Source organism: Heptranchias perlo, chromosome 31, assembly GCF_035084215.1.
Source record: "Heptranchias perlo isolate sHepPer1 chromosome 31, sHepPer1.hap1, whole genome shotgun sequence".
Lineage (NCBI taxonomy): Eukaryota > Metazoa > Chordata > Chondrichthyes > Hexanchiformes > Hexanchidae > Heptranchias > Heptranchias perlo.
In genome coordinates, this window is record NC_090355.1 from 36,132,854 (window position 1) to 36,158,505 (window position 25,652).

The 25,652-nt window shown below is 47.8% G+C and overlaps 1 protein-coding gene across 1 annotated transcript in view; it reads right to left on the reverse strand.

Annotated features, from left to right (window-relative positions):
• Positions 1-25,652, reverse strand: part of LOC137300742 (collagen alpha-1(V) chain-like) — a 101,742-nt gene that overhangs the window by 55,339 nt on the left and 20,751 nt on the right. Inside the window, exons 10-24 of the mRNA XM_067970011.1 lie at positions 24,558-24,611; positions 23,791-23,844; positions 16,030-16,083; positions 15,442-15,549; positions 11,789-11,878; positions 10,738-10,791; positions 9,556-9,663; positions 8,663-8,770; positions 6,799-6,852; positions 4,913-4,966; positions 4,697-4,804; positions 3,628-3,681; positions 3,434-3,487; positions 2,426-2,479; positions 957-1,010 (exon numbers count right to left, since the gene is read on the reverse strand). Of these exons, the coding sequence (XP_067826112.1) occupies positions 957-1,010; positions 2,426-2,479; positions 3,434-3,487; positions 3,628-3,681; positions 4,697-4,804; positions 4,913-4,966; positions 6,799-6,852; positions 8,663-8,770; positions 9,556-9,663; positions 10,738-10,791; positions 11,789-11,878; positions 15,442-15,549; positions 16,030-16,083; positions 23,791-23,844; positions 24,558-24,611 (1,062 nt within the window). The remainder of the gene's footprint in view (positions 1-956; positions 1,011-2,425; positions 2,480-3,433; positions 3,488-3,627; positions 3,682-4,696; positions 4,805-4,912; positions 4,967-6,798; positions 6,853-8,662; positions 8,771-9,555; positions 9,664-10,737; positions 10,792-11,788; positions 11,879-15,441; positions 15,550-16,029; positions 16,084-23,790; positions 23,845-24,557; positions 24,612-25,652) is intronic.

Genomic DNA, 25,652 nt, shown 5'->3' on the forward strand with positions numbered 1-25,652 from the left:
AAGGCGCTATATAAATGCAAGTCATGGGCTAGGATGGGGGACTGTGCAGGAATTCCCGGTCACTCTGACGGTGACACTGAGAGTGAACATTCACTCTGTTTGTTACTTCCAGTGAATCATTAACACATTCAACCAATAAGGGCTTAGGGATTCAGACTGAGTACCTGACAGAGCGCCTCCTCATCCAACGGTTTGCATTGATACTGCCCTCGACTCATCCTCCGCTCCCTCGACTCATCCTCCGCTCCCTCGACTCATCCTCCGCTCCCTCGACTCATCCCCCGCTCCCTCGACTCATCCTCCGCTCCCTCGACTCATCCTCCGCTCCCTCGACTCATCCTCCTCCCCCTCGACTCATCCTCCGCCCCCTCGACTCATCCTCCGTTCCCTCGACTCATCCTCCGCCCCCTCGACTCATCCTCCGCTCCCTCGACTCATCCTCCGCTCCCTCGACTCATCCTCCTCTCCCTCGACTCATCCTCCGCCCCCTCGACTCATCCTCCGCCCCCTCGACTCATCCTCCTCCCCCTCGACTCATCCTCCGCCCCCTCGACTCATCCTCCGCCCCCTCGACTCATCCTCCGCTCCCTCGACTCATCCTCCGCCCCCTCGACTCATCCTCCGCCCCCTCGACTCATCCTCCGCCCCCTCGACTCATCCTCCGCCCCCTCGACTCATCCTCCGCCCCCTCGACTCATCCTCCGCCCCCTCGACTCATCCTCCGCCCCCTCGACTCATCCTCCGCCCCCTCGACTCATCCTCCGCCCCCTCGACTCATCCTCCGCTCCCTCGACTCATCCTCCGCCCCCTCGACTCATCCTCCGCCCCCTCGACTCATCCTCCGCCCCCTCGACTCATCCTCCGCCCCCTCGACTCATCCTCCGCCCGGTTTGGAAGGGAGAGACATTTTTATCCACGATATAAAACTCATTAAAGGCGGAGAGCCGAGCACTTACCGGCATCCCAATGTATCCGAGAGGTCCTGGGGCTCCTGCTTCACCAGTGTCTCCCTGCAACAAAACAGAGACACTTTGAAACTGTTTGTGAGAGGCTCGTGAAACAACAAACTCCAGAGATAGGCCGAGGAGAAGGGGACAAGGCCAGACAGCGAGAGACGAAGAACTAGCATGGCACAGCGCGAGGGACCGAATGGCCTCCTCCTGTGCTGTGGGTTGCATGACTTTATGAACATAGCGTCAGCTTGGCTCAGTGAGTCAGAGAGTCATGGGTTCAAACCCAGCTCTAGGATTTAAGCCTATTATCTCGGCCGACACTCCCAGTTCAGTACTGAGAGGGTGCTGCACTGTCGGAGGTGCCGTCTTTCTGATGAGACGTTAAACCGAGGTCCCATCTGCCCTCTCAGGTGGACGCTTCGAAAGTAATTAATTGGCGAGTGAAACACTTTGGGAAATCCTGAGAATGTGAAAGGCACTAAATGGATGCACGTTCCTTCTAACATGTTAAACCAAGGGTGGGAGACAATAACCTTCTTCATCAGTCCAGACACATCTAAATTCCCACTGGTATTAGTGCCCAGAGTCAAAAATACCCCCAACAAGTCTCCAACAAACAATGACCCTGATTAATGGACACCTGTACTTAATGTCATCATTCATGAGTGACCTCAAGACAGTCCCAGTGGTGGAGAGTAACAGTGTATCAGTCCCAATGGTGGAGAGTAACAGTGTATCAGTCCCAATGGTGGAGAGTAACAGTGTATCAGTCCCAGTGGTGGAGAGTAACAGTGTATCAGTCCCAGTGGTGGAGAGTAACAGTGTATCAGTCCCAGTGGTGGAGAGTAACAGTGTATCAGTCCCAGTGGTGGAGAGTAACAGTGTATCAGTCCCAATGGTGGAGAGTAACAGTGTATCAGTCCCAGTGGTGGAGAGTAACAGTGTATCAGTCCCAATGGTGGAGAGTAACAGTGTATCAGTCCCAGTGGTGGAGAGTAACAGTGTATCAGTCCCAGTGGTGGAGAGTAACAGTGTATCAGTCCAAATGGTGGAGAGTAACAGTGTATCAGTCCCAGTGGTGGAGAGTAACAGTGTATCAGTCCCAGTGGTGGAGAGTAACAGTGTATCAGTCCCAATGGTGGAGAGTAACAGTGTATCAGTCCCAGTGGTGGAGAGTAACAGTGTATCAGTCCCAGTGGTGGAGAGTAACAGTGTATCAGTCCAAATGGTGGAGAGTAACAGTGTATCAGTCCCAGTGGTGGAGAGTAACAGTGTATCAGTCCCAGTGGTGGAGAGTAACAGTGTATCAGTCCCAATGGTGGAGAGTAACAGTGTATCAGTCCCAGTGGTGGAGAGTAACAGTGTATCAGTCCCAATGGTGGAGAGTAATTTTATATATCTTTATACAGACACACACATTCTGAGCAGTTCTTAGAAGTTGATGGAAAGGAAACTAGAAGGGGGGAGATTACCTTCTCACCCACTGCTCCGGGGTTACCATTTCCTCCAGAAGGACCTTGCGGACCCTGCAACAGAAAGAAGACTTTGGATGTTAAGGCAGACCAAGAAAGTCATCTGGAGTTCGGGGTTCATTCAAACACTGACATTCCTTACAACACACACTGTGTCTTGCTCTTTTACTTTCGATCTCAAGTCAGGCTGATGAAATCTTCACAATCCTCAGTACATATAATAAACACAGCTGGAGACTGACACTATTGTTTACAGTGTCCCTCCCTTCTGCAAATGCCAAATGCTTTTACTCAGGACAGTATTTGTGGATTTGATGTATCTCAGCACTTTGGGAATATTGTTTTCTAATCCCACGTACAGCCTCTCTCTCCCCCCACCCCTCTATTGCCCCAGTAAATACATTATCCAACGTGTTACGACATTAGTCATTCTTGTGATCAGGCCTCTCTGATTGATGTTGCTGAATCTGTTAGTTTGTCCTGTTGAGAATGGAGAATGTTGAAGAGTCCGAGGAGATTTAACAAGGAAGCTGGAAGAGGATGGATTTATTGCCACGTTCAATTGGGGCAATCATACCAACCTCCAGACAGTTGTGGTTTCTGGCCTGGTGTAACTGTGGGGCTAAAGCCAAAGAGAAGCTCCATCAGCCCAAGGTCCTGGGTTCCGCCAAGACTTAATGTGTATTTTGCTGCAGGCGTAATGATGGACACCTTCCGGTCACCGAAAGAGGGCCTTTGGAGCAAAGTGCCACAGGTGTGGTTGAACTCAGTTGGTCCAATCTATCAGTGTATGAAGTGGGAGAAATACCTTGTTTACTTTCAACCAGATCTTGATCTTATGTTGCAAATGGAGTGTAAAACTGGATGGAAAACCTCAATCATAACACTTGGCACAGCTTTGGGGCTGATCGAAAGAAGGATCTAGAATATAAGTAAGCTGACTTTCCCTTCATGCAGCGTAACTACGGGTACAGTGGAGAATAAACTATTCCAAGAAGGAGTACTTACATCCGCCCCTGGAGCACCAGATGGGCCTCTGGGACCTGGAGGACCAGGTGGACCCTGGCAACAGAAATATTGGACAAGTCAACCACATTACCCTCACTAATCACTGAAACATCAACATATTCCAAAGTTAATATGAAAAAATCAGCCTCAGTGAATTCAAAGGAGGTTCATTCCATAAAGATACAAATACTCACCATTGGACCCACATCACCCGTTTCACCTTTCTCCCCTGGTGGGCCAGGTAACCCCTGGAAAAGATTGGAACGTGTAATGGTTATTATTTCAACATATTTCAACAGGGAAACTCTCCTCATGCCCATTTTCCCACTATTTTCCATGTCGGATCCTCCGTCTTCTTCGCGGGATCTGATGGTGACGGGGGTGGGGGGAGGAGCGATGAGCCGGGTCCTTCAACTGCTCCCAAACCATCAGGCTTCCCCCTACCGAGACCCACCCCCCCCACCCCGGGTAGGGAGCTACTCCACCTAGCAAGTCACTGACAACGAGATACTCATTCCCAAACAGGGACAGAGTGAATAATCAATATCCACCACTGGCCTCTCTCTCAGGAAACTCTCAGTTCATTCAATGGTAACAAAGAGCAACGGGAGTGAGGTGTCAGAGAAGGAAATCTACAATAAGAACATAAGGGAGGCCGGAGCAAGAACAGGCCATCGACCCCTGAAGCCCGTCCCATCCTGAATCCATGCCTGATGATTCATCATGGATACCGTCTACCTGCAGATCCCTAACTTGAAGGGACACATTGGGGCTGGGGGAGGTTAGATTTACTCTAGTTGCCATGTCATTAATACATTCCAGAAGATTCTCTCCGATTGGCATTGCAAACACAATCTCTTTCGACATGTCTCTGATTTTGCTGGAAACTTTGCCCAGATTAGATCTGGGGATTATTCTCGATTACATTGCTCAGCGTGACCTCCCCCTGAAACCCCGTCCTCTCCCTCCCCTGAAAATTAATTCAGCAGTGTTGCAAATCTCACTCTAAATCCTCATCTCCTTCTCGAGAGATATTGGCCCTGCTCCTTCCAAAATTTGACCTTGAATCAGTAATAAGGGATGTCCATTGGCTATTGTCACATTATAAATGTACAGATTTCACTGGTTTCATAAGAGATATTCTCAACCAAACCAACAAACTAAATCAAAGGTTCTGAAATGTAGGGGTAGCTTTTAGTATTTTCAACATGTGAGTGTGATACAGGAGGAGAGAATTAAACAGGTAGACGTCCAGTAACTTACCTGAAGACCAACTGGACCAGGGGGACCATGGAAACCCCTTGGACCTTCATCACCTTTCTGGCCAAAGAGCCCTTGCTGTCCTCTGGGACCAGGCTCACCATCAGCACCCTAAAACACAAGCAAGGTAGGGTCGTCAGAACTCTTGCCTATGGACTCTGCTAACTCAGGAAATGGTCTAACGCAGCAACAATGCAAGGGAATAACCAGTGTACTCACAGCTGGACCAGGTTGTCCTATGGGGCCTTGAGGTCCTGAAGGACCAGGTGGACCCTGTAAACAGAACATAAGACAGATATCTTCAGTAAGAGTTATTGCATCCAATCCAAGGTTAGAAGTCTAACCTGAGGCACATGAGGTTGATTTCTCTGATTGGTACAGATTGATTGAACAGCCAATGGTCAATAACACTGTTTATGTTGTTTTCGGGCTTTCTATGGCTCCTTTGCCAAAGTTACAGAGGATGAGAGGGAGAACCCCCAGAGGAAAATCAGCCCCGGTGAGTTTAGGGCAGCTTGGGGATAAAATTCAATTTCGGTGAGGTGGGGGGGGCATTGAATAGAAAAAAAATATATTAAGGGGAACAGATAGGGTGGATAGAGAGAAACTATTTCCGCTGGTTGGGGATTTTAGGAGCAGGGGGCACAGTCTAAAAATTAGAGCCAGACCTTTCAGGAGCGAGATTAGAAAACATTTCTACACACAAAGGGTTGTAGAAGTTTGGAACTCTCTTCCGCAAACGGCAATTGATACTAGCTCAATTACTAAATTTAAATCTGAGATAGATAGCTTTTTGGCAACCAAAGGTATTAAGGGATATGGGCCAAAGGCAGGTATCTGGAGTTAGATCACAGATCAGCCATGATCTTATCAAATGACGGAGCAGGCTCGAGGGGCTGAATGGCCTACTCCTGTTCCTATGTTCCTAAAAATCAGGTGGAGTGTTTATTGGGGGGGCCAATCGGAACGCTGGTTTTGTGCTCCCTTTGTGCCCATATTGGGGGAAGTTCCTTGACACAGGTAGATCCAGTGGCCACTCAGTGACAACGCTGGAACTAGCTGAGATCTCCTTCATGTTCTGTGCTGCACACACAGTTTGCGGAATGTTGCGGCTGAATCATTGCACATTACCCTGTTCAAACGCATCCAAGGAGGATTCCAATCGAGCCAGGATCCGTCCTTTGAACACTGGGAGCCAAGTGTTGCTCCTCTGGGTCCAAATGTAGGGGAAAGCCCGAGCCCAGGGCTGACCTTCCAGTTCTATCAAATTACCCATTTCAATCGGTTAAGGGCCCTATTTTCTCCTCAGCACTTCCATAACAAAGTGTTCAGAGGCATTCGGGGCTTAGTGTAGAGTTTTAACTCTTCATGGGCTGGGTTTGGACCAGGTTATTATTTTATCCTGGGTTGAGCTGGCTTGAGCTATGATGTTATGTGACTAGGTCAAACAGGGATATTATATAATCTCGGCCTGCCGTGCCTCACGATGATCAGCCATGGCTCAGTGGGTAGTGTTCTTGTCTCTGAGTCAGAAAGGTGTGGGTTCGAGCCCCACTCCAGAGACTTGAGCACATAATCCGGGCTGACACTCCCAGTGCAGTAACTGAGGGAGTGCTGCACTGTCAGAGGTGCCGTCTTTCGGATGAGACGTTAAACCGCCATCACTAAAACAGATGATCTGGTCGTTATTTCATTGCTGTTTGTGGGATCTTGCTATGTGCAAATTGGCTGCTGCGTTTCCTACATTTCATTGGCTGTAAAGCTCTTTGGAATGTCCTGTGGTCCTGAAAGGCGCTATATAAATGCAAGTCTTTCTTTTACCTCACCAGACACGACTGAGTGACTCACTTCCCCAATTTTCTTTTTGACGAAGGTTTTCTCGGAGTGAAGGAGCTCTCAGGTCCAATGGTGACACCTGTTCTTACCTGTAGTGTGGTCACTAACGGAAGGAGCTTGCTCATATAGCCCTCGACCTCAGAGTAATATCACCTGCCTGAGCAAGGCCAGACTAAGCTGAGGAAACCCAGCCGGCAGGTTGGTCCACTCTAGTGTGGAAGGAGTGATTTTTCCAAATCAAACGCTCCTTCGATGATGGTGCTCCTCACCTGTTCACCCTTGTCAGCTTTGCTGCCCTTCTGTCCAGGCTCACCAGCTTCACCCTGATCAGGAAAAACAAAAGATCAAAGATCATTGTTCTTTAAAAGAAAACCATTCACACCTGTCAATATAAATCATAGAATCATACGTTACAAAAGGAGGCCATTCGGCCCATCGTGCCTGTGCTGGCTCTTTGAAAGAACTACCCAATTAGTCCTACACCTCCCATAGCCCTGCAAATATTTCCTTTTCAAGTATTTATCCAATTCCCTTTTGAAATTTATTATTGAATCTGCTTCCACCGCCCTTTCAGGCAGCACATTCCAGAATATCCAACAATATCTCAGGCTCCACGGACCTTTTCTGATAACAATATAACAGTGACTTGAGAACCAAAATGATTTTCCACCAACCAGACAGCATGTGATCTGAGGATTAATCTACTTCTGATCATTAATCTGATGTTTGTGTCACTTCTAACTTTAATCATAACCCCAAGAACAACACCCATTGTGATTGGTCCCTTCACTCACTGAAAAATGAATTAATTGGCTCTCTGGTTTTAATGTTCTTTATCAGTTCTTCCAATACTCTGCTGCCCCGTATCCTAACTCACCGAGTCCCATTCACCCATCACCCCTGTACTCGCTGATCTACATTGGCTCCCCGTCCGGGAACACCTTCAATTTTAAATTCTTATCCTCATGTTTAAATCCCCTCAGGACCTCGCCCCTCCCTATCTCTGTAGCCCCCTCCAGCCTGGCAACCTTCCGCCGCCCCCCTCTCCCGCAATGAACTCTCTGTTTCTCTGACTCTGGTCTCTTGTCCATCACTCTCTCCCGTTGCCCCATTATTGGTGACCATGCGTTCAGCTGCCTAGGCCCCACGTGCTGGAATTCCCACCCTAAACCCATCCACGCTTAAGACCCTCCTTAAAGCCCACCTCATTGACTAAGCTTTTGGTCATCCCTTCCAATACGACTTTGCGGCCATTCTTTCGATACGCCTCTGTGAAGTACATCATTATACTTTCCAAGTTAAAGGTGCAAAAATAATGCAAGTTGTTGTTACATAGAATTACAGAGAATTTACAGCACAGAAACAGGCCATTCGGCCCAACTGGTCTATGCTGGTGTTCATGCTCCAAACGAGCCTCCTCCCACTCCTCTTCATCTCACCCTATCAGCATCTCCCTCTATTCCTTTCTCCCTCATGTGTTTATCCAGCTTCCCCTTAAATCCATCTACACTATTCACCTCAACTACTCCTTGTGGTAGTGAGTTCCACATTCTCACCACTCTCTGGTTTCTCCTGAATTCCTCAGGTCACCCCTCAGTCTTCTCTTTTCTAGAGAAAAGAGCCCCAGCTTGTTCAGCCTTTCCTGATAAATATATCTTCTCAGTTCTGGTATCATCCTTCTAAATCTTTTTTGCACCTTCTCCGGTGCCTCTATATCCTTTCTATAATATGGAGTCCAGAACTGTGCACAGCACTCCAAGTGTGGTCTAACCAAGGTTCTATACAAGTTTAACATAATTTTATCATAGTATCACAGTAGTATGCAGCACAGGAGGTCACCATTCGGCCCATCATGTCTGTGCTGGCTCTTTGAAAGAACTATCCAATTAATCCCACTCCCCTGCTCTTTCTCCATCGCCCTGTAATTTTTCCCCATCAAGTGTTTATCTAATTCCCTTTTGAAAGTTACTAATGAATTTGCTCCCATCGCCCGTCTCCGCTCCCTCAGAGCAACTTCTCTGGTTTTCAATTCTGTCTCTCTAGAAATGAACCCCAGAGCTTGGTTTGCTTTTTTTAAATGGCCTTGTTAACCTGCGTTGCTGCTGTTAATGAATCATCCTATTGGGTGCTCACCTTGTCTCCATCTTCACCCGGTGCTCCTGAAGGTCCTGCTGGACCTGGGAGGCCGACTGGACCCTGGATTCCATCTCGACCCGCTGGCCCCTGAGGCCCTTTCTCACCCTGTGAATGGAGTAAGGAGAGAGAAAGTTGGAAGGACTTGTAGCTTGAATGTGTAACTCAACTCAAAGTGTCCAGTGCCTTGTTTAGTCAGTCGGACTGCTGTTAGATCAGATTCTCAAACTCCTTCACTGTGTCTGATTTCCAGGTGTCTGATTGTGGATTAAGGAGTCAAAGTATTGAAATGTTGGTGCAGCGATGGCCGGCTGCTCCTCGATGTCAGTATTTACTATCCGTGCTCCTTGCACAGTGGCTCCTGTAATCTTCCTTCTAACCGGTTTGACGAGCTGCTTAGTGCAGATCCTTTCTGTAGCCTCTGCTTCGAACATCAGCTGAGTATTCAGGAAGTGGCACAGTTCTGAGCTGAGGGCTCTGATAACGTTCCAGAGACTGTACAGAGAACACCAAGGATAGACATCAGAAGTAACAGGGAGGAGAGTGAACACAGTGTAGGGAACATTGTATATGGACAACGTACGCAGAGCAAGGTATGTGGTAAATGGACAACGTACAGGAAGCAACATACATGGTTTACTGACAGTGTATAAATCGCAGGGTACATGGTGTACTGACAGTGTACACAGAGCAAGGTACATGGTGTACTGACAGTGTACACAGAGCAAGGTACATGGTGTACTGACAGTGTACACAGAGCAAGGTACATGGTGTACTGACAGTGTACACAGAGCAAGGTACATGGTGTACTGACAGTGTACACAGAGCAAGGTACATGGTGTACTGACAGTGTACAGACATTGAGTGGTTCAGTCGTGAGAAGCTTCACTTACAGGGGCTCCCTTTTCACCAGAAGGGCCTGGAGGTCCTTGAGGTCCTGGTCGTCCTGGGAGACCAATAGGCCCGGCTGGACCAGCTTGTCCCCGATCGCCTGGCGAGCCCTTAAAAAAAAACAACTCAAGGTTAAAGGTTAAAACTAAAAATGTCACCAATAATCCTGGACTTTATAGACCCTCAACTACGAGAGGGAGCACACGGGGCAGGGGGGGTTTGAAACACGTTGGAGATTGACTGTCCCAGCAGGGGGGTAACATGGACGGGTACAGAGACCCTGGGCTACACATTCATCTGCCAATCCACCCAATTCTAAAACCAATCCTTAATTACAGCAACCAGAATCGTATGCTTCTATTCCACGGTGTGGTTCTCTCATTTTCTGACTGTCCCTTTTTCTTGTATCTCTAGATGTCGCACTCTGCCCCAGGCTGAAGGGACAGGCCAGGTCCTGAGGACTGAATTGCCCTCCTTTTCTGTGGGGGAAGTTTGAGGCCTCCATCCAAGGCCCCCACTCAGGACAATTGCTGAGGCCTGGCCAGGAACGCGTCATGCGTGGGTCCACGCTCAGCCACTCCACGGGAACCCACGGACGTTGGTGTGGTTCTGCAAAACTTCTAAACAAAGCTGACGTGTATTTTCACGTCATTCTCTATCCTTCCTGTTGAAAACGTTTCTGATCGATATACAGACGAATGTTCCAACCGCGTGTTCTCGGAGAGGAGCTCGTCCGCTTGGACTTTGGGAATTCACGCAATCCGTGATCTCCTGCCCGAAGGGATTCAGAATCGTGGGCCGCACGTGCGCCATTTTCTGATACACAAAAGGTGTGAGGCTGCGTGCAATGAGTGTGCAATGAGTGTGCAATCGAGGACTTACATCCCACAATACTTAGTCCAAAGGGTTTCATTTTAGCCCCGGGCTGGTATGGGTTGCCAACCCTCCAAGATTGGCCTGGAGTCTACAGGAATGAAAGATTAATCTCCCCAACTTCTTTTATCATTTTTTTTTGCACACTTTTGTTTATTAGAATTGGAGATGGGGAAAAAAGGCTGTTTGACCGGGTGGGGTGGTTGGAGGCGGGAGGTCATGTGATGAAACCTCCAGGGATACGGCCAATCAGAGATGGTGACCCTACATCTTGGGCATTTGCTCTTTTCTCCAGGTTGTTTCTCACTCACCAATGGACCGGGGGGACCAGGAGGTCCTTCACTGCCTTTCAAACCGATCTGACCCTGTTGACAGACAAGAAATAAGAATCAGTACCGGAATCCATCAAATGCGCGGTCTAGACGTTGATCGGGGCGGGGGGTCTGCTCTGGATCGTTTCAGATGTGTTAAGGATTTCACCCCTGGGCAGAGCATGGGAAATTGCTCCATTTTGTTCCCACTAATACACAGTGACCAGAGCAAGTCTCCCGCACATTCCCAAAACCGTTGCGATAGTTGATCCATTCCCAATCGTACTGAGCTACATTAAGGAGTCACAGACCAGGAACTACCTCCGAGCTCATTACACACAGAAACAGGATTTCTGACGCACTTCTGGACAAGTTATGGCAGATCTGAGGAAACTCCCTGCTCTCGATCAACTCCCAGTAATCTCTTTGGGTGATTAGAATCTGCTTAGAATCACAGAATTTTACAGCACAGGAGGCCATTCACCCTCATTCCCATTCCCCGGCCCTTTCCCCATTCATCCCAACGCCCTGTGCCCTCTCTCTGAAAGATCTCTCCCCTTAGTCCCATTCCTCTGCCCTTTCCCTGAGCATTTCATGTCTGAACAACCCTCTGTTTAATAAGAAATTCTCTGTATCTAACCCTGTACCTGCCCTGGGAGTGTTTGATGGGACAGTGTAGAGGGAGCTTTACCCTGTATCTAACCCGTGCTGTCCCTGCCCTGGGAGTGTTTGATGGGACAGTGTAGAGGGAGCTTTACTCTGTATCTAACCCGTGCTGTCCCTGCCCTGGGAGTGTTTGATGGGACAGTGTAGAGGGAGCTTTACTCTGTATCTAACCCTGTACCTGACCCTGGGAGTGTTTGATGGGACAGTGTAGAGGGAGCTTTACTCTGTATCTAACCCTGTACCTGTCCCTGGGAGTGTTTGATATTTTTTTAATTTCACTACAGACTCTCAGCTTCAAACCATCTCTCAGGGCTGTGTGATGATTGGACCGAAGGTGAGAACAGTGTGGACGTCCAAGGGGTGAAGATATTGTTGGTGTACTTACGAGGGGGCCGGGGAGTCCACGCTCACCAGTGAATCCTCGGAGGCCCGGTGGACCATCCTTGCCGGGAGGTCCTGCAGGCCCGGGGTCACCCTGCACAACACAGAACAAATAACGAGTTAATCAGGCAACAAACGATCCGACAGAGACCTAAATTCCAACAGGAACTGAGGAATCCAAGAGCAAGGACCACCCCAAACAACAGGTGTGAAAATTAATCCTTTTTTCTGTAAGATCTATTTTTAAAAAATGGCTGCATATAGTGACAGCACAAGTCCCGGCCAGAATGGGCTTGATTGGGTAATTCCCCTGTCAATCACACCTGGAGACTGCGCTGCTGTAAGTGACTGGGATTGATTTTATGCACAGAATTTGTGTTAGGGAACTATCTCCCACTCCACATCTTGCTGGAGAAATCACCCTGCTGTACTCTGGAGACTCTGTTTGTTGTAGTTTTGATCCTGAGATTACAAGACAGTCATTAATAATTTAGACAAACAAAACTGCTGAACCCAGCCTGGTATACGAGTAACAAGCAGTGCTGAGAGCTGGACTTTGATTCTCGGAGTGAAGAGGAATAATCCTGCGTATTCGGGAAACTCTGCTGCATTCCGAAGACTCTCACGTCCTGCTCCGTCTCCAACTCCAATGGCTGACACAGTGGTATCAATATTCACTGTCAAAAAAAACCCTCCGTCCAGCCTCTCGCTGCTCCTCACTCCCAGCCCCCTGGCTCAGTGGGCAACTCTCTCTCGCCTCTTAGTCAGAAGGTCATGGGTTCAAGTCCCACTCCACAGACATGAGCACATAATCCAGGCCGACATTCCCAGTGTCAGTACTGAGGGAACGCTGCACTGTCGGAGGGTCAGTACTGAGGGAGCGCTGCACTGTCGGAGGGTCAGTACTGAGGGAGTGCTGCACTGTCGGAGGGTCAGTACTGAGGGAGCGCTGCACTGTCGGAGGGTCAGTACTGAGGGAGCGCTGCACTGTCGGAGGGTCAGTACTGAGGGAGCGCTGCACTGTCGGAAGGTCAGTACTGAGGGAGCGCTGCACTGTCGGAGGGTCAGTACTGAGGGAGGGCTGCACTGTCGGAGGGTCAGTACTGAGGGAGCGCTGCACTGTCGGAGGGTCAGTACTGAGGGAGCACTGCACTGTCGGAGGGGCAGTACTGAGGGAGCGCTGCACTGTCGGAGGGTCAGTACTGAGGGAGCGCTGCACTGTCGGAGGGTCAGTACTGAGGGAGCGCTGCACTGTCGGAGGTGCCGTCTTTCAGATGAGACGTTAAACGCAGGCCCTGTCTGCCCCTCTCAGGTGGATGTAAATGATCCCAGGACCACTATTTCTAAGAAGAGCAGGGGGAGTTCTCTCCGGTGTCCTGGAGCCAATATTTATCCCTCATCACTATAACACAGATTACCCGGTCATTTATCTCATTGCTGTTTGTGGGATCTTGCTGTGCGCAATTTGGCTGCTGCGTTTCCTACATTACAACAGTGACCAGACTTCAAAAAAGTACTTCATTGGCTGTAAAGCATTTTGGGACGTCCTGAGGTCATGAAAGGCACGATAGAAATGCCAAGTCTGTCTTTCTTAAAGCAAAGGGTCCTCACAATACAAAAGACCAAGGGGCCAGATAACTGGAGTCTTTGAAAGGCTGGGGTGGGGGATAGAAGCAGACCATTTTCTAGTAGTTGAAGATCGAGGGGCCGTGGATACAGGATTAAATGGAAAAGATTTGGAACCGAAGGCAGGAGAAACTTCTTCACACTGAGGGCAAGATTTTGACCCCGAGACGGGAAGGGGGCGGGGTCAAACTGCGGAGGGGAAACTTGGAAATATGGGTTTCCCCGACAACTTCACGATTTTGAGGTAAGGACGTCTTTTATTCTTTTTTTGATGGTTTGCCGTCCGACTGAGCGGCCTGATTGACCGGCTGGTCTGAGTCGGACAGGAGAGCAGTCAGGGAGAGGACGTGTTCAGGTAAGTCTGTGTTTGTATGGATCGGGGGGGGGGGGGTGGGCACGGGGGACATGGGGGGACTCAGTCATGGGGGGTGGGATCGGGGGTCAGTCACCGGAGGGGGGGGTGTCAGGATCGGGGTCATTGTGGGGGGTCTGTGATCGTTGGGGGGGGGCGGAGTCCGCAATCATTGGGGGGAGGGTCTGCGATCATTGGGGGGAGGGTCTGCGATCACTGGGGGGGAGGGTCTGCGATCATTGGTGGGGGAGGGTCCGCAATCATTGGGGGGGGAGGGTCCGCGATCATTGGGGGGGAGGGTCCGCAATCATTGGGGGGGGAGGGTCCGCGATCATTGGGGGGGAGGGTCCGCGATCATTGGGGGGGAGGGTCCGCGATCATTGGGGGAGAGGGTCCGTGATCATTGGGGGGAGGGTCCGCGATCATTGGGGGGGAGGGTCCGCGATCATTGAGGGGGAGGGTCCGCGATCATTGGGGGGAGGGTCCGCGATCATTGGGGGGAGGGTCCGCGATCATTGCGGGGGGGGGGGTAGGCTCGTTAGGCCTGGGGGAAGCACTCCTGCTCCTCCGGGCCCACAACCTGTGCCAGAAAGGCAATTACCTGTTAGTTTCGGGCCTTCTCACCTCCTCCCATGTGGCGGGAATCCCGGCCCCCAGGGCGTGAAATTGCAAAATCTATAAAAATGGAGGCCCGCAGCCTCCTTGAGAGGTTTTAATCACCAACCCACCTGCTGGGAGTGGGTTGGTCGCCCACCACCCCCTCCTCGTCCCGCCCCGGTGAAATCCAGGAGTGGGAGGGTCCAAAATGGTTGCGATTTTGAAATGCCCCCAACCGGCCCCCAACCCGCCCGCTTTTCCCTTTTAAAAATCACTGCCAGGGTTCGTGGTTGAGGCAGAAACTGTCAACATTCAAGATGAGATTGGAGAGGGGGGAATGAAGGAAAAGGGGGTGAAGGGAAATGGGAACAGGCCCGGTAAATGTGATTGGAACTATTTGCTCACGTGGAGTTTAAACACCGACACGGACTGGATGGGCTGAATGGCCTGTTTCCATGTTGTAACTTGTATGAATTTCTATATCAACAACAACAACTCCCATTTATACAGTTTCTTTAATGTAGTAAAACGTCCCGAGGAGCTTCACAGGAGCATAAATCAGACAAAATTTGACACCGAGCCACATAAGGAGATATTAGGACAGGTGACCAAAAGCTCGGTCAAAGAGGTAGGTTTTAAGGAGCGTCTTAAAGGAGGAGAGAGAGGCGGAGAGGTTTAGGGAGGGAATTCCAGAGCTTAGGGCCCAGGCAGCTGAAGGCACGGCCGCCAATGGTGGAGCGATGGAAATCAGGGATGGGCAAGAGGCCAGAATTGGAGGAGCGCAGAGATCTCGGAGGGTTGTAGGGCTGGAGGAGGTTACAGAGATAGGGAGGGGGGCGAGGGCCATGGAGGGATTTGAAAACAAGGATGAGAATTTTAAAATCGAGGCATTGCCGGACCGGGAGCCAATGTAGGTCAGCGAGCACAGGGGGTGATGGGAGAACGGGACTTGGAGCGAGTTAGGATATTTGCTAAATTTTCTATCGACTATTTTCAGGGAGTTTGGTGATTGACTGGACACAAAAAGATCTGCTCTCACCGAATTGTCACAAAGAACACTGGGTCAGACCTCAAACACTCACCTTTGCACCTTCTTTCCCAGCAGACCCTGGCAGGCCTTGTTCTCCGGGGGGACCAGGTGGCCCGGGGTGACCACGCTCCCCAAGGGGACCCGTCTCTCCCGTCGGACCCTGACAGGGAAAAAGCAGCCACGAGCACAGTGAGAGGCAGAGTGACCCTTTCAACCTTCTCAGCCCCCCCACAACACGTGCCAACCGTCAGAGCACCCCCAAAACCTGTGCCAACCATCTGAACCCCCCCATACCAACCTACTGAGCCCCTCCCACACCCCGTGCCGATATTCTGAGCCCCTCCCACACCCCGTGCCGATATTCTGAGCCCCTCCCACACCCCGTGCCGATATTCTGAGCCCCTCCCACACCCCGTGCCGATATTCTGAGCCCCTCCCACACCCCGTGCCGATATTCTGAGCCCCTCCCACACCCCGTGCCGATATTCTGAGCCCCTCCCACACCCCGTGCCGATATTCTGAGCCCCTCCCACACCCCGTGCCGATATTCTGAGTTACTGAATTTCGTGCTATACAATTTATTCCGATTATAAACTTATTTTGAGATTCTAAAATGAATTTTGAACGATCCTGTACTCACCTGAGGACCAACCACACCAGGAGGACCAGGGGGGCCGGTCTTGCCTTGGAAACCCTGTGTGGCGAAGGCTTGAGAGGTCAGTTACTTACAAGCTAAATCTCATCATTAATGAATCACTCAGAATGTACAGAGGAGAGCAAGTGGAATTAATTCAGAATCAATGCAGCCCGCGAGGGGTTCCCCCCCACAGGGACCCTCGGAGAGTCAAACACAGGACCACACAACAAAGCACGCACTGCTCAGTCCCAGGGCCCCACTGGGCTCTTTCTCCTCCTCATCTTCATGTGTTCCTGCAGCAAAACACATGGAGCTCTGCCCCAGGGCCCACACACAATAGCTTGCAACTACGCTCATGGCAACAATAGCAATCTGAAAAAAAAAAGGGCTGTCAACATCAAAAGGGTGGGATTATTAAAGGGGTGGGATTATTAAAGGGGTGGGATTATTAAAGGGGTGGGATTATTAAAGGGTGGGATTATTAAAGGGGTGGGATTATTAAAGGGGTGGGATTATTAAAGGGTGGGACCATTAAAGAGACAGCACTATTAAAGAGACACGATCTTTCAAGGGACCAGAAACCTGAAGCTGAACCACACATGTCAACTTGCTTACAAAAGGGCAGGATGACATCATTGTGTCACCTAGTTCCCATTTATCGCTGGGAATGTGATCCATTCACCCTGGGTACGGGTTCTATTCACCCTGGGTACGGGTCCTATTCCCGCCTGGGTACGGGTCCTATTCCCGCCTGGGTACGGGTCCTATTCACCCTGGGTACGGGTTCTATTCACCCTGGGTACGGGTTCTATTCACCCTGGGTACGGGTCCTATTCCCGCCTGGGTACGGGTCCTATTCCCGCCTGGGTACGGGTTCTATTCACCCTGGGTACGGGTCCTATTCACCCTGGGTACGGGTCCTATTCACCCTGGGTACGGGTCCTATTCCCGCCTGGGTACGGGTTCTATTCACCCTGGGTACGGGTTCTATTCACCCTGGGTACGGGTTCTATTCACCCTGGGTACGGGCTCTATTCACCCTGGGTACGGGTCCTATTCCCGCCTGGGTACGGGTTCTATTCACCCTGGGTACGGGCTCTATTCACCCTGGGTACGGGTCCTATTCCCGCCTGGGTACGGGTTCTATTCACCCTGGGTACGGGTTCTATTCACCCTGGGTACGGGTTCTATTCCCGCCTGGGTACGGGTTCTATTCACCCTGGGTACGGGTTCTATTCACCCTGGGTACGGGTCCTATTCACCCTGGGTACGGGTTCTATTCACCCTGGGTACGGGTCCTATTCACCCTGGGTACGGGTTCTATTCACCCTGGGTACGGGTTCTATTCACCCTGGGTACGGGTCCTATTCACCCTGGGTACGGGTCCCTGGATACCAGTCACGCTGGATTTGCATTTGTTCGATTTTTGATCGATGGCGATTGCTCTGCAGACCAGCATTCCAGAGGTAAAAATGAGCACTGACATTTCTAGAAAATTAAAAGATTAGGGCAGATGGAAGGGAACATTTTCGGTAAGAGCCAAAGTTGTTAGGCCCTCCGAGATTTGCCTGTGAGGGGACATAAGGGGATTTTTTGACAAAAGTTCCTGAATTGCCTCGAGGTCCTAGCATTTTGCCTCTCAAAGGAGGTGAAGTGAGGTGAAGGAATAGTAAGGGTAAACGGATCAGTCCAGAAAGAGGTGGGGATGTGTATGTGGTCCCAATGAGCTTTTCTTGACCGGAGTATATAACACAATATCATGTAACTCAACACAACGTAACTCAACGCAACACAACGCAACTCCATGCAATACAACTCGACATAACTTAACTCAACTCAACACATCAAGACGCAACGCAATCCAACGCAACTCAACGCACCTCAATTCAACACAACTCAATTCAGCACAGCTCACCTCAACTCAACACAACACAACGCAGCACAGCTCATCTCAACTCAATGCAACTCAATGCAATGCAACTCAACCCAACTCAACTCAATGCAACTCAACGCAATGCAACTCAACCCAACTCAACTCAATTCAACGCAATGCAATTCAACACAACGCAACTCAACACAATGCAATTTAACACAATACAACTCAACACAATGCAACGCAACTCAACTGAATGCAACTCAACAACACAATGCAACGCAATGCAACACAACATAACACAACACAACTCACTGCAACGCAATGCAACACAACATAACACAACACAACTCACTGCAACGCAACTCAACACAACTCAATGCATCACAACTGAATGCAACTAAAGGCAGCTTGACGCTAAACAATTCAACACAACACAACTCAATGCAACTCATCTCAATGCAACTTAATGCAACTCAACACATCACAACACACCTCAACTCAACTCAGCGCAACACACGACTCAACACAACACACAATTCAACACAATACAACACAACACAACTCAACTCAACTCCACGCAATGCAACTCAACGCAACTTACTGCAACGCAACTTAATAAAACAACTCAACACAACACAACCACACAACCAAACAACTCAACTCAACACTAACATTGCAACTAAATGCCACTGATCACACAACTCAATAACTAAACTCAACAACACAACACAACTCAATGCAATGCAACTCAACACAACATAACTCAATCCAACTCAACTCAACGCAATGCAGCTCATCACACATCTTAATAAATAAACTCAAGAACTCAACACAACTCAATGCAACTCAACATAACTCAACCCAACTCAACTCAACACAATGCAACTTATCACACAACTCAATAACTAAACTCAAGAACTCAATGCAACACAATGTAACTCAACGCAACAGAACTGAACTCAACGCAACTGCACTCAATGCAACTCAATGCGACGCAACTCAACAAAATAACTCAACACCACAATGCAACCAAACAACTCAACGCAACTCATCACACAACTTAATAACTAAACTCAACAAAACAACAGAACTCAATGCAATGCAAACCAACAACACAAATCAACGCAACTCAACGCGACTCAACGCAACACAACACAACTCAACGCAACACAATGCAATGCAACGCAACTCAATGCAACGCAACTCAATGCAACGCAACTCAACATAAAAACACAACTCAACACAACGCAAAACAACACAAAGCAAAACAACACGACTCAATGCAACTCAACACAACTCAACAGAACTCAATACAACTCAACTCAACGCAATGCAACAGAACAACGCAACTCAATGCAATGCAACACAACTCAACATAATTCAATGCAACACAACGCAACGCAACTCAACGCAATGCAACTCAACTCAACACATAACTCAATGCAACTCAACAGAACTCAACACAACTCCATGCAACTCCACACAACGCAACTTACTGAGATGCACCTCAACAAAACAACAACACAACACAACCAAACACAAAGCAACACAACTGAACTCAAAACAACTCAATGCAACTCAACTCAACAACACGACACAATTCAATGACGCAACTCAACAACGCAACTCAACAATACAACACAACTCAACTCAATGCAACGCAACACAAATCAACACTCCTCAAGGCAACTCATCGCAACTCAATACAACTCATCGCAACTCATCACTACGCAACTCAACACTACACATTGCAACTCAACGCAACTCAACACAGCTCAACATAACTCAACATAATTCAACATAACTCAACGCAACTCAACACCTTAACGCAACTCAATTCAATATAACTCAATGCAATAACACAACTCAACTCAACACAACACAACTGAGCTCAACTCAGCTAAACTCAACGCAACACTACAACGAACACAACTCAACACTACAACACAACTCAACACAATGCAACTCAACGCAACTCAACAGAAGTCAACAACAAAACTCAATGGAACTCAACATGACTCAAAAACACAATGCAACACAAATCATCAAAACTCAACTCAATGCAAATCAACAACACAGCTCAATGCAACTCAACTCAACACTACAACACAACTCAACTCATTGCAACGCAGCTCAATGCAGTTCAATGCAACTCAACACAACTCAACAACACGATGCAACACAAATCAACAAAACTCAACTCAACGCAACACAACACAGCTCATCAGAACTCAATGCAACTCAACAGAACGCAACACAACTCAATGCAACTCAACTCAACACTTCAACACAACTCAACTCAACACTACCACAGAACTCAACTCAACTCATTGCAACGCAACTCAATGCAGCTCAATGCAACTCAACAAAACAACAACACAACACAACCAAACAACACAATGCAACTCAACTCAACAACATGACACAACTTAACACAAACTCAACAATACAACACAACTCAACTCAATGCAATGCAACACAACTCAACAACACAATACAACACAATACAAATCAATGCACCTCAAGGCAACTCATCGCAACTCATCACATTGCAACTCAACACAACTCAACACAACTCAACACAACTCAACCCAACTCAACACAACTCAACGCAACTCAATAACACAATGCAACTCAATTCAACGCAACTCAATGTGATAACACAACTCAACTCAACACAACTCAGCACAACTCAACAGAGCTCAACAACACAACTCAATGCAACTCAACTCAACTCAACACTACAACACAACACAACTCAACACAACTCAACAACACATGCAACACAAATCAACAAAACTCAACTCAACATAACACAACGTAACACAACGCAACTCAAAACAGCTCAACAGAACTTAACGCAACTCAACTACACAACTCAATGCAACTCAACTCAACACTACAACTCAACACAGCTCAATGCAACTCAACAACACAATGCAACACAAATCAACAAAACTCAAGTCAACGCAACACAACTCAACTCAACAGAACTCAACACAACTCAACTCAACTCAACGCAACTCATCAGCAACTCAATAACTAAACTCAACAACACAACAGAACTCAATGCAACTCAACACAACGCAATGCAACAAAACAACACAACTCAACGCAACACAATGCAACACAACACAACTCAACTCAACGCAATGCAACAAAACTCAATGCAACAACACATCTCAACGCAACTCAACTCAAGAGAATTCAACACAACTCAACTTAACGCAATGCAACATAACAACACAACTCAATGCAACACAGCGCAACAACACAACTCACTGCAACAACACAACTCAACTCAAGAGAACTCAACACAACTCAACGCAACTCAACTCAAGAGAATTCAACACAACTCAACTCAACGCAACACAACACAACTCAATGCAACAACACAACTCAACTCAAGAGAACTCAACACAACTCAATGCAACTCAACTCAAGAGAATTCAACACAACACAACTCAATGCAACAACACAACTCAACTCAAGAGAACTCAACACAACTCAACGCAACGCAATGCAACTCCTAAACTCAACAACACAAGAGAACTCAACACAACTCAATGCAACTCAACACAACTCAATCCAACGCAACACAACACAACACAACTCAACGCAACAACTCAATGCAACGCAATACAATGCAACAAAACTCAACTCAATTCAACCCAACGCAACGCAATGCAACTCAACACAACTCAACGCAACACAACACAACCAAGCAACTCCACCCAACTCATCACACAACTCAATAACCAAACTCAACAACACAACAGAACTCAAACCAACTCAACTCAATGCAACGCAACACAACGCAACAACACAACTCAACACAACACAATGCAACTCAACATAACTCAATGCAACAACACAACCAAGCAACTCCATCCAACTCATCACACAACTCAATAACTAAACTCAACAACACAACAGAACTCAAACCAACTCAACTCAATGCAATGCAACACAACTCAACTCAACACAATGCAACTCAACGCAACTCAACACAACGTAACGCAACTCAACGTAACAACACAACTCAACTCAACACAACGCAACTCAACGCAACTCAACACAACAGCTCAACGCAACTCACTGCAATGCAACTCAACTGAAAGCAACTCAACACAACACAACAGAATTCAACTCAACTCAACACAACAACTCAACTCAACAACATAACCAAGCAACTCATCTCATCAAACAACTCAATAACTAAACTCTACAACACAACACAACTCAATGCTGCTCTACACAATTCAACACAACACAACTCTACGCAACTCAACACAACAACTCAGCAACACAGCCAAGCAACTCAACTCATCACACAACTCAATAATTAAACTCTACAACACAACACAATGCAACTCAACACAACTCAACTCAATGCAACTCAACACAGCAGAATTCAACACAACTCAACTCAATGCAACACATCACAACACACACACCTCAATGCAACTCAGTGCAACACAATGCAACTCAATGCAACATAAAGCAACTCAACACAATGCAACGCAACACAACACAATGCAACACAACTCAACTCAACTCAACACAATGCAACACAACGCAACATAAAGCAACTCAACACAACACAATGCAACACAACTCAACTCAACTCAACACAATGCAACACAACGCAACATAAAGCAACTCAACACAACACAATGCAACACAACTCAACTCAACTCAACACAATGCAACACAACGCAACATACCACAACACAATGCAACTCAACACATCGCAACAACATAACTCAATACAACACAACGCAATGCAACACAACGCAACTCAACACAACTCAATGCAACTCAAATACGCAACACAACGCAACTCAACTCAAAGCAGCTCAACACAACACAACAGAATTCAACTCAACACAACAACTCAACTCAAGAACCCAACCAAGCAACTTAACTCATCACACAACTCTATATCTAAACTCTACAACACAACACAACTCATTGCAACTCAACACAATGCAACACAACGCAGCTCAACGCAACACAGCTCAACGCAAATCAACGCAACACAACTCAACGCAACAGCTCAACGCAACGCATCACACAACTCAATAACTAAAGTCAACGACACAACACAACTCAACACAACTCAATGCAACGCAACACAACAGAATTCAACACAACTCAATGCAACTCTCCTCACCCAACATCTGTGCAAGGCAGCACTCACTGGACAGTGATCAGAGAATAGGACCCCTGGCTGATTTCTCCCTGGAGCATTGAGGCTAATCGTAGCACTCCCACTGATAATTCAGCCTAGGTCACCCAAAGTGGTGGCCCTGTTCCTTGGAAGCTCTTAGTTTACAGTAAACGGGTTTGCGAGAGGCCAATTCAGAGTCAAGTGCATAGTGTGAGACTGGAGTCACAGGTGGTCCAGAATGGGTAAGGGTGACAGGTTCTCCTTCCCTGAAGTACATTATCTCTACGCCCACACTAAGTGTGGTAAACTGGGTCAGATTCAACTCTACAATTGGGGAGGAGCCTAGATGTGAGAGCAGCGGAGATGCTGAGAGAGAGGTTATCTCTCATGGGTCTGGTAGCCGTTCAGGTGCCTGACATCTCCCATATAAATGGAGTACGCCGCCTGTACAGGTGCCTGCAGTTTCTGTACATGGGCAACCATGCTTTCTGCGATGTAAGCTCTCCGAAGACCAGGCTGTGCCATCAATTTCCAAGAGCTAACAGCCTTTGTCTATCTGGGGAGCTGGCTGATCCCTGTAGGTCTCTCCATGGAGCTGAATGTACATCCAGTCTTGCCGACAGGAGAGGAGACTGGTCACCTTGGAGGGAATCTCCTCAGATATAGGGAAGGGAGCAGAACACTAAAAGATATCTCAGAGAGGGTTGATACTTACAGTTTCACCTCGTTGCCCAGGGTGTCCAGGTAATCCATCCTTACCGGGCGGCCCCTATAAAGTTAGCAAAGGATTGGAGAGAGAGGCATCATTTAGCAGTTTATAATGTTTGATGGTACAGATAATTACTGTAAAACAAAATTATTGCTACAGGGAACTGGGTGGGATTTTCACCTCCGAGACCTAGGCTTGAATCTCGCTCAGACTGATGGGATAAAAGTCTCATCTGTCTTCTGGTTGCAAGGGTCCCCTGTGAAGCCTGAGCCATCAACACACACCTGGCACAAAGCAATCTCGCTGCTCGAGGCCGCTGGTGAGGGATGTGTGTGGGACACCAGGAGGGGCTGCTCCTCTAGTGTTGGAGCTGAGGCAGAAAATCGGCCCTTGTAGAGGGAGCTTTACTCTGTTAACATAGTAAAGCAGCCTAATCATGGAATCATGCAGCACATAAGGAGGCCATTTGGCCCATCGTGTCTGTGCCAGCTCTTTGAAAGAGCTATCCAATTAGTCCCACTCACCCTGCTCTTTCCCCAGAGCTCTGCAAATGTTTCCTTTTGAAAGTTACTATTGAATGGTTGAAGTTTGTTAGTAACATGTGGGAGTTTTGATGGACTGATTCTTGAGACAGCTGCACATTTCCCCAAACATCAATAATTAAAAGTGTAAAATAAAATCTCAAAAGAGCCTTTTTCTTTTATCTTGAGTGAGCAAATCTGAACCAACCTTCAATTTGACAAGAAATGAGGCAAGTGTCTGGAACTACTTACAGGAGGGCCTTTGGGTCCGGCGAATCCCATCGGTCCCTGAGATCCGGGTGGTCCCTAGAATGTAAACATAAGCAGGTTGGAGAAAAATTAAAGGATAAACCTTCCACGGCCTCAGGTCCTCCCAAAGCGCTTTACAGCCAATGAAGTACTTTTTTTGTGAAGTGTAGTCACTGTTGTAACGTAGGAAACGCAGCAGCCAATTTGTGCACAGCAAGATCCCACAAACAGCAATGTGATAAATGACCAGATAATCTGTTTTTTTAGATGTTGGTTGAGGGATAAATATTGGCCAGAACTCCCCTGATCTTATTCGAAATAGTCTTGTAGCACCATGTGTGTATTACCACGGAGACGGTGCTATGGCACAGCTCTGATGTTCTGTGACGTCGAGTTTACAACCTGTGCCTTGCTGCCATAGGTTGGTGCCACGTAGATGCGAGGCACTTCCGCTGGCAACAGTCAGAGATACATTGGCAGGAGCATGGACACGAGACATTCACCTGTCCTCTCAGCCACAGTCGCTCAGTGTCTGAACAAGAGAACAAAACGTGGACAATGGACAGAGTGAGACAATCGTCAACAAATGGTTAAAGACACAATGAAGCCCACACTCGGCCAAGTAAACTTTATCCAACAAAAGCTGATCCTCATTGGATAATCTTAGAGTTGATCTCCACATGGATTGGGTAATCCAGAACTAATCTTCACATGGATTGAATAATCCAGAACTAATCTTCACATGGATTGAATAATCCAGAACTAATCTCCACAGGATTGGATAATCCAGAACTAATCTTCACATGGATTGGATAATCCAGATCTAATCTTCACATGGATTGGATAATCCGGAACTAATCTCCATATGGATTGGATAATCCAGAACTAATCTTCACATGAATTGGATAGTCCAGAACTAATCTTCACATGGATTGGATAATCTGGAACTAATCTCCATATGGATTGGATAATCCAGAACTAATCTTCACATGAATTGGATAGTCCAGAACTAATCTTCACATGGATTGGATAATCCAGAAGTAATCTCCACGGGATTGGATAATCCAGAACTAATCTTGACATGGATTGGATAATCCA